General features: G+C 46.4%; 1 protein-coding gene across 1 annotated transcript; it reads left to right on the top strand.

Annotated features, from left to right (window-relative positions):
• Positions 1-2,508: 2,508 nt before the first annotated feature.
• Positions 2,509-3,641, top strand: LOC122671071. The gene is made up of 2 exons (XM_043868162.1): positions 2,509-3,329; positions 3,605-3,641. Exons 1-2 carry the CDS (start codon positions 2,509-2,511, stop codon positions 3,639-3,641), a joined length of 858 nt encoding a protein of 285 aa, XP_043724097.1.
• Positions 3,642-10,225: the final 6,584 nt, after the last annotated feature.

Genomic DNA, 10,225 nt, shown 5'->3' with positions numbered 1-10,225 from the left:
TTAAAATAATACCACAAGCGTACTGGTCAATCGTAGCTACGGGTCGAACATGAGGAGATATATGCCACTCTATTTAACTAACTTAAAAGTAATGCAAAGTGAACCAGATTAAAGTGTTAAATTAAACTAATTAAATTAATGAAAATTAATGCATCCTAACTCATAAGCATCTAACAAAATTAAGGGATTAAATTGGCGTCCTAACACATGAGCATCTAACCTATCAAACTAAAGCGAATTGAAAGGAATAACAAAAACACAGCCACACTTCATAATCACATAAAAAGAAATAAGGGAATAAAAGTGCATCCACATACCACAACCATATAAAAAAAATAAAAGAAATAGAGGGAGAAGAAGAAGAAGATAGAGAGAGATAGAGGAAAGGGAGAATGAGATTAAGGGTTTAGAGAATGAGATACCTTGATGTGCTTGAATACTTGAATAAACTCACCATGGCTTCCTCTTCTAAATCTCCATGTCTTGTCGTCAACATAGGAACTTAGACTAGGAAGCTTTAAACTAAAACTATTACAACCATTAAACTAGACTTATGAAATCAAAACTAAGAACTTGAAATCAAAACTAAGAACTTAAGCCAAAAATAGGAAAAGAAGAGAAAATTTCACTAAGTGAATGAAATAAAAATTACACTAAAAAACTGAATTAAAATTGAACTAGAAACTAACTAAAAATTGAACTAAAAAACTAACTTGTTACAACCCAAAGGGCAAGGGGTATTTATAGGGGGAAGAGAGGAGAAGAGAGAAGAGGGAAGTGTAGGAGAAATATTCCCTAAGAAAAGAGAATATTCTCTTCTCCTTCCTCTTTTACAATGCCTTGAATCCTAAGAAAAAAGAAAAAAAAAAAAAATAGAAAGAAGAAGAAGAGAAGATTGTTTACATAGACCTTCTATTTCTAGAAAAGTAAACTTCCAATTCTAACAAGTGCTTCATTTTCTTTGTAGATATCTTCTCCAAGCAATAAAATCAAAGCATCTTTGACTTTTCAACTTTTCATAGGTGAGAGAATATCTTTCAAAATAAATCTATCCCAAGTAGAATTTCAGAAGTGCCCTTGAGAAGTTGGTGGAGAGAGAGAGTAAGGGTGATGACTAGGATTCCTTCAAGAATAAATAAAATACCCATTCAGTCCTTCAAAAAACGTGGAGCATGGGGTGCTTATATAGGCCTCACCATTGTGTTCCTTGAGAAAAATCACCCAAAATAGACCCAAATTTCGTCCAATTTGGAGTTGGGGAGCCCAAGATATCTCAAGTTGAAGTTGGACTGTCCAGAGCCCTCCAAATGGAATCTTTAGGGTACAGAAAATAAAACTTCTGGTTATTTCATTAAGGCCCCTGGAATCCGAACTTTTGCTTCACTTTTTCCCCAGCCGACTATCAATAACTACAAATAAACCCCTATAGACCATTTTCGTGCTTCGTTACGAAAACGGCCGTAACTTCTTCGTTTCAACTCGGAATCAAGTGCCGTTTGAACCGTTAAGAAGCTGACTCGATGGGCTACGCATCCATGCCATTAACACCTCTAAATAGCTTAAAAACATTTTCTTAGCATCATCTCCTCCATTTTCATAAGAATTCACCTAAAACCTGAAAAGCACAAGAAAGCACCGAGTAACTCTGTCCAATGTGGTAAAATGTATGTTTTATGCCCTAAGATTTCACACATAAATGTGCTCATCAGGTTCCCTGTTCACTATTTGGCAGATAGGATACTAAGGTATTTTTTGGGTGCTTCTGTCATGCCCCCAACCCGATGAGAGATATTTTACAATAAGGGGGGTGACTGGGACAACACGTGTCATCCCAATACCTACCAGGATCACAGATACAGTGTCCCGAGCCATAGTCCACCCTGTCATCAAATCATGATAACAACAAGGAAAGTACCCAATGGAATAAATCGTGCCAATTATAGAGTTAGAGAAAGAAAAATTAAATTAAATCATGTGAATTATAGAGCATCGGTTCTCTATTATCGCAAGGGAAGGAGAAAGATCTCGCCATAGTCCTCAGCGTCGAAGCCCGCTTCGCCAAGAAGAAGAGCAAAGGAGCCCCCACGGGTCCAACTTCCAAGGGGAGAGACGAACAAGGAGTGAGGCTAACCGAGCCGAACAAGGAGTGGGGCTAACTGAGCCAAACAGAACGGCCGACCTCAACAGGATGAGCGCACGAGTTGATCCTGAGCTGAGGGACAGAATGGCCGACTTCGACCGGATGAACAGGTGATCCTGCACCGAACGAAGGAGCTGAACAGCCGAGCACCAGAAACCAAAGTAGAAAGGAGGCTATGAGAATTGGCCAAGCAGGTTGAGGGACTAAAGAAACAGGCGACCCCGGATGCCTACTCACTGGTCGGGCGGCACCCTTATCCTCCCGAGATCATCACCGCACCATTATCAACCCGGTTCAAGTTGCCTCCCTTCGACCGGTATGACGGAACCACTGACCCGACAGATCACAACAATTACTTCAACGTGATGATGACCATGTACAGGAGAATCAAAATCGTCCCTTGCCAAGCATTCCCTTCATCCCTTAAAGGCGCGACAACCTCATGGTTCTCGTGGCTGCCACCGAACTCCATAACAAGCTTTGCTCAGCTCTGCCAAGCCTTTGTTACACATTTCCAGAGTAGCATGAAGCATAAGGAGACGACGGTCAATCTCCTTAGTGTGAACCAAAGGCCTGACGAGTGGATTCAAGCATTCGCCTCTCACTTCAACAAAGAATCCTTAGATACCAAGGATTTGGACGAGGCCACAGCCCATATGATAATGAGCAGCTGGCTCACAAACATGGACTTCATCAAGGACATGACCCAAAAGCCGACCAAGAACATGGCTGAACTCTTGGAGAGGTGCAATGAATTTTCAAACATGGTGGATGTGCTCCAAGCACGAAAGGTAAGTGAAGGTAAGACTGAGAAGAAACGGCCGATGAGTGATGATCGAAAAGATGACAAGCGACCCAAGACTAACTGTCGAGCTGAGAGGATAGACCAAGCTCGAAGTCCCGACTACACTCCCTTAAATACCTCATGCAAGGAGATTTTAATGCAAATACAGGGTGAAGGGTACATTCGTCGGCCAAGGTCGATGCAAGCTAGGTCATCCCAAAATCCCAACAAGTATTGCCAATTCCACAAAGACATCGGTAATGACATCGAAGATTGCTACCAACTGAAAAGGGAGATTGAAGAGCTGATCAAGGCGGGACACCTAAAGTGGTACATTAAAGGGAGCCGAGAAGAGCACAGAGGCCGACGGCCAAAAGATCGTGATCGAAAGAAGGCCGAGCTGAGGTTAGAGAGCCGAAGGGCCGAGCACGACAAGCCTAAAGCTCAGATAAAAAAAAAAGGACGAAGCAGCGGAGTCAAGCAATGACAAAGGAGCTCCCATATACACCATCCTCGGAGGGCCTGGACAAGAATCCTCCCAGAAGGCCAAAGCGAATGCGCGGCTCAATGGGGTCGCGGAGATGCGGAGCAAAAGGCTGAAGTCTGAGGCGATGATCTCCTTCACCGATGTCGACCTTGAAGGTATAAGTTTACCTCATGATAATGCTTTGGTGGTGCAGGTGGAAATCACGAGTAGACCCATTCACCGGGTATTGATCGATATGGGAGAGTTAGTAGATCTTATGTCACTTGATGCTTATCGATAGTTTAGCTTCGGCGATGATGCGCTTAAGCCCGAAGAAACCTCCCTCCATGGATTCGTAGGAGCCTCGGCCACGATCAAAGGGTCAATAAACCTACTAGTTATGTTTGGACAAGCCCCGTATCAAATGACAATCCAAGTTAAGTTCATGGTGGTGCGGTCGGTGGTAGCCTTTAATGCCATACTTGGTCGCCCGTCACTTACCGCCCTCCAAGCCATCATCTCGCCAATGCACTTGAAGATGAAGTTCCCTATGGAGAATGGGATCGAGGAAGTCCGCGGTGATCAAAAGAAGGCTTGGGAATGTTACGCAACATTCGTCAGGCAGAATAAAGGAAACGTCTGAGGAATGGCCATGTGCGTCGAGCACCTCCCTGAAGACCAGCGAGATGATGTCACCGAAAGGCGCAGAAGGCCCGTGGAAGACCTCATCCCATTCTCCCTTAGTGACGAAGATCCAACGAAGATGGTACAACTTGGATCACTATTGAGCGAAGAGCAAAGGAATCGGCTAGGAAAATTCTTGAAGATGAATGCCGACATCTTTGCCTAGTCGGCCGCCGACATGCCCGGTATACCAAGGCACATAGCCAAGCACCGACTCCATGTTGATCCAAGCTGAAAGCCGATCCAGCAGAAGAGAAGAAATTATGCCCTTGATCGCCAACCTGTGATCAAAGAAGAGGTGGAGAAGCTTCGACGGTTAGGGTTCATCCGAGAAGAGAAATTCCCGACTTGGTTGGAGAACGTCATCATGGTTCCCAAGCCGAACGGGAAGTGGAGAATGTGCGTCGATTATATCGACCTCAACATGGCATGCCCGAAAGATGAGTATCCGTTACCTCGGATTGACCTGTTGATAGATGCCACTGCTGGGCATGAGATGCTGAGCTTCATGGATGTGTACTCCGGTTACAATCAAATCCTAATGCATGAAGAAGATGAGTCCTACATGGCCTTTCGAATAGACCAATAAATTTTTTGCTACAAAGTCATGCTGTTCGGATTGAAGAATGCCAGAGCAACGTACCAACGGATGGTGAACCACATGTTTCATGAACAGATCGGTCAAAACATGGAAGTATATGTGGACAACATGCTAGTAAAGAGCTTGAAGGCTGAGCATTACTTGGCTAACCTTGTGGAAGCCTTCGGAGTGCTAAGGAAGAACTATATGAAACTGAACCCCGCCAAATGCGCTTTCGGCGTAGCCTCGGAAAAATTCCTTGGCTTCATGGTCACCATTCGAGGCATTGAAGCCAATCCAGATAAGATTAAAGCCATCTAAGAGATGAGCCCTCTAAAGATGATCCGAGAGGTATAAAGGCTGAAGGGAAGAGTAGCGGCGTTGGCACGATTCATGTCAAGATCGAGCGACAAATGCCTACCATTCTTCAAGACTGTGAGGAACATTTGAAGCCCAAAGGATTTTGTGTGGATGAATGAATACCAAAGAGCTTTTGAAGAATTGAAGACATACCTGGACAATCTGCCTGTCCTCCCCCAACACGAGCCAAAAGAAGAGCTCCTAGTTTACCTAGTCGCAACCCCGGTGGCGGTCAATGCAGTACTGATTAGGGAAGAGGCTGAGCACAAAAGCCCATAAACTACATTAGCCATGTTCTCGTCGACGCCGAGACGAGATACTCCAAGTTTGAGAAAGTAGCATTCGCCCTTGTCATAGCCGCAAGAAAGCTGAGGCCGTATTTTTAAGCTCATCCAATCGCGGTATTAAATGATCAACCCCTCAAAAAGATACTACACAAGCCGGATGTGTCAAGTTAGTTGATTGCGTGGGCGGTGGGGCTGAGTGAGTATGATATAACCTATCGCTCGAGGATAGTGATAAAGGGACAAACTTTGGCCAATTTCATTATGGAGTATACTATACCTGACCTCGGGGTGCGGGGTATCAAGTCAGTAGACGAGGCCAAAGGCGAACCCGAGGCCGAACAGTTATGGGTCATGAATGTTGACGGCTCGAGTAATTCCACCAGGTGTGGAGTGGGCTTAATATTAGTTAGCCCCGAGGGGTTTCGCATCCAATCCGCCCTGAGGCTTAAGTTCCCAGCCTCTAACAACGAGGCTAAATATAAAGCCCTCCTAGTCGGACTCCGAGTCAACAAGGCTATAGGGGTCAACAAATTGAAGGTGCGAAGCGACTCGCAACTCGTGGTTAACCAAATCAATGGAGAGTATGAAGCCAAAGACGAATGGATGATGGCATATCTGAGTCGAGCCCAAATACTGATCTCCGAGCTTGAGCACTTTGAGATGATCCGAGTACGAAGAGAAGAGAATGCTGTGGCCGACTCCCTCTCAAGGCTAGCCGAAGCCGAATTCACAATCTGAGACGATTAGTATACATAGAAATCCTTGAAAAGCCCTCCTTACAAGAAGAGAGCGTCGTGCATATCGAAGAAGACGGGCCGACTTGGATGAACCCGATTGTCAACTACCTAAAAAATGACCAACTCCTGGAGAACCGGGATGAGGTGAGAAAGGTCAAGATTCGAGCCACGAAATACACCCTAATTGACAGGGTCTTATATAAGAGAGCTATCTTAGCGCCCCTCCTTCGATGTCTCAGGCCGAAAGGTGCCAAGTACACCATGGCGAAAGTACACGAGGGCATATGCGGGAGCCATATGGGGGGCCGAGCACTGGCATATAAGATACTCTGACAAGGATTCTATTATCGAGAATGTAGGGGGATGCCATGAAATACGTGAAGACATGCGAAAAGTGCCAACTATTTGCATCGATCCCGAGCTGACCCACGACAAAGCTAACCCCAATGCTGAGCCCGATACCATTCTCTATGTGGGGGATGGATATTCTCGGAGATTTGTCTCGACTTCCAGAAATCGAAGGTACTTGGTCGTAGCCATCGACTACTTCACCAAGTGGGTCGAGGCTAAGCCCTTGGCCACCATCAATGAAGAGCATGGAAAAGTTTTTTCGAGGCAAGATCATCTATCGGTTCAGACTACCCAAAGTGCTCATCACGGATAGCAATGCTCAATTCAACAACCCTAACTTCTAGGAATTTTGCAAACACTTCTACATCGATTTTCGACTGGTCGTAGTGGCTCATCCGAAAGCAAATGGACAAGTTGAAGTGTCGAACCAAATACTATTAACGGGGATCAAAAGAAGGTTGGACGAAGCAAAGGGAAGATGGGTAGAGGAACTATTGAGCATGCTTTGGGTGTATCAGACCACCGTGACATACCCACAGGAGAAAGCCCGTTTCGGCTAGCATACAAAACCAAAGCGCTCACCCCCATAGAGGTCAAAGCCTCGTCATATAGAGTGCTAAACTTTGTCGAGAAAACTTATGAAGACGGATTAAGAGCGAATCTGGACTTCCTCAATAAAGTAAGGGAGAACGCTTTGCTTTGAAATGCGGATTACCAGCATAAGACAACAAAGTACTACGACTTAAGGGTGAAGGAAAGGTACTTTTGCCAAGGAGACCTTGTCCTCAGAAAAGTTAGCGCATCTCAACCGAGACAACAAGGAAAGTTAGTGCCAAATTGGGAGCGGCCATACATAGTCCCCAAGCAAATTCACCTAGGGACGTATCGCTTGCAGGCTCTGGGGGGCAAGAAGGTACCAAGGCCATGGAACTTGGAGAATTTAAAGAAATTTTTTCAATAAAATGATAAAGTATTCTGTTTAGCTCATCTCAATCTATGCATATTTATCTTCACCTATGTTCTTGGCTTCGGCCACTGCTTTTATGTTCGGTTCAACTCAGATTTTTACTTGAAGTTTTGAAATTCAATAAGACGAGATTCTTCCCCACTCCCGAGTTTATTTAAAGTCTACAACATACTGAGTCAGAAGACCAATCCTTATAGATTGGCCGATGCTAAAGACCGACCCTCATAGGTCGGCACCCAAGTCATAAGGCCAATCCTCATAGATTGGTCGACGCCGAAGACAGACCCTCATAGGTCGGCACCCAAGTCATAAGACCAATCCTCATAGATTGGCCAACGATAAAGACCGACCCTCATAGGTCGGCAATGAGGTCATAAGACCAGCCCTCATAGGCTGACTGACTCACAAAACCAACCTTCACGAGTTAGCTATCTTAACGCCAAGCACGACGGCCGAGAAGACTGGCGTCTGGGGTACAACAAAAAATTACACAAGGCATTGAGCTCGGCCAAGTGGATGGCTCGGGGCAATAATCCTACGCTAATGTCGAGCACAACGATCGAGCCGAGCTAGTAAGTAATGTTAGAAAATTTGCTAAGTCATCAAGCTCGGCTGAGAGCTCGACCTTGGCCCAGAATCTTAAGACGTGCCAGAGCACTCTGGCCAAGCTGACAGCTAAGGCTAAAAGAGGTAAAAACTGTTAAGGCAAGAAACTCAGTTGAGAATTCAGACTGAGTGCTCGGCCTAGGTGCTCGGACGTGAGAATAGCATTGTCAAAATAACAGAAGAAAATGGTCAAACTCAAATACTTAGACAAATTTGGAAGAAAATAGCCATTTCATTAATTGAAAGCCGAAAAGCTCGGCATGGTGTATACAAAAAGCCGACAGCTCGACACAATACAGAAAAAAAAAAAAAGAAGAAGAAAGAAAAATGGTTAAAACCCTGAGCATGGGGACATGTACATCACCAGCAGGAAAAAGAAAAAACAAAAGACTTCAGATTGTGGGGGCATTGGCCAAGTCCTTGACAACGTCTTCGGCGGGGTCCTTGGCAGCGTGCTCGGCAGGGTCCTTAGCAGGCAAACCCTTCGAGTCCTCGGCATGGGCAGACCGCTCAGCCAGCAGGGCGACCTCAATTGGGATAGTCTAAAGAACCTCAACCCCATCCTCCTCTCCCAAATCTTTGACCATCGTGGCCGCGCCTTCATCAAATCGAGAAAGGTTGAGGTTGGGTTAGCTCAACCCTCTTCATATCTAGCCGAGTATGAAGGCTTTTGTAAGCTATGGCACAGCTCATTGAACTCCTTCGACTGAAGGTACTCCTCCACCGCTTTGGCTCGAGCGCAAGCCAAATCGACATCCGCCTTCTTCTTCCCTTGCTTGAGCTCGGCCTTCAGAGCCCGAACCTCCTTCTCATTCTGGGCTCAGAGAGAGCCCATCTCATCTTGAAGGACCTTGAGGTCGGACTCGGCCTTTTCAGCCTTGGCCTCAGCCTCTCGGCGTGCCTTGATCGCCTTCCTGGCCTCCCTCCTGGCTATCTTGGACTGAGCATCGAGGAAAGTGTTGTCGTTGAGAGCCCTCTCGAGCCAAAGAGTGGCCTCGGCATCTTTGGAGAAACCCTGAGACAACGAGCCGAGGATGAGTAGGGCTGAACTGAAAAAGCAAAATTACTGAACAGATGAAGAAGAAGGGACTCACCATCGCAAAGTCTTGGAACAGAGTGGACAAGAGCTCAACATCACTTAAGTCCTCAAGCATGGCCTTGTCAATCGGGAGGCGACTAGTGTCAAGCCACTCCTTGGCATGAGCGGCCGAGGTTAGGGCCGAGTCACCCTGGAAGAGGCGCCATACCAGTCGAATCGGTAAGTTGCTGGCCGAGGCCCTCCCCAGAGCCAACCTGACCACGCTCGAGGTCGAAGACACCCTAGGGGGATTCCCGCCGGTGACATTGAAAGAAAGTTTTTAGCATTTGGGATCCCTCGGTGGGCTCAGCTTGCCCTTCTCCCTCTTATTCTTCTCCTTCTTGGAGGGGCTCATCTTATCCGTGGTCTTCTCGGCCTCGAGGCCGACCACTGCTTCCTTTGGGCTCGGCAAAATAAACACCTTACCCTTTCCTGCTCTGGAGGCCCCGGTCTTCGCCTTGGCATTCTCTTCTGCTTTCTTCTTCCTCTCCTCAGCTAGCTTGGCCTTCAACCGAGCCGAATCCATCTGGGGAATGTTGTCGGCCACTGCAAGGAAAGAAGGGAGGAGTCAGAGTATGACAATAAAAATTATAAGTAGGAGGCTTAGCTCGGACTTCCAACCCGGAGTCAGCCTCCACAGCTGGAGGAACTCCTCATTTTGGAGCTGCTGAACGTCGAAGGGTGCTTGCCGAACCATTTGATCATACGAGATCTGCTCGTTCTCATTCAAAGGTGACATCCTGTTGACATAGCTCAGCTTGATCACCTTCCACTCGGTTCGGAAGGGACAGTCAGGGATGGTGGCGAAGAAAAATCTTGGCTTTCAGTGCTTATTGAAAGTCGGCATGCCGACAAGGTACTTGTTGGGCACTTCTATGCTCGACGAGTGAAGTAGTACCACCCATTGTCTTGGTATCTCTTCAGGTACCAGAGTTGAGAAAAAAGGTTAACGGTGGCTGGCTAACCCATCCTGGCGAAGAAGATGTGGAAGCCGTACATGAGCAGCCATGCGTTCAGGGTCACCTGACCTGGGGATAGGTGGAAGTGGTCGAGGATCTGGTCCACCAAGATGAGCACGAGAAACCTAAAGCCATACTTGAAGGCGATCTCATAAAAAGCCACCTAGCAGACCTGATAAAGCAGGCCATCTATCGAGGATGCGGTGCTCGGAGCTTGTTGTCCTCT

The sequence above is a fragment of the Telopea speciosissima genome, chromosome 8 (genome assembly GCF_018873765.1).
Source record: "Telopea speciosissima isolate NSW1024214 ecotype Mountain lineage chromosome 8, Tspe_v1, whole genome shotgun sequence".
In the NCBI taxonomy this organism is placed as follows: Eukaryota; Viridiplantae; Streptophyta; class Magnoliopsida; order Proteales; family Proteaceae; genus Telopea; species Telopea speciosissima.
This window is presented reverse-complemented; position numbering and strand designations above follow the sequence as displayed.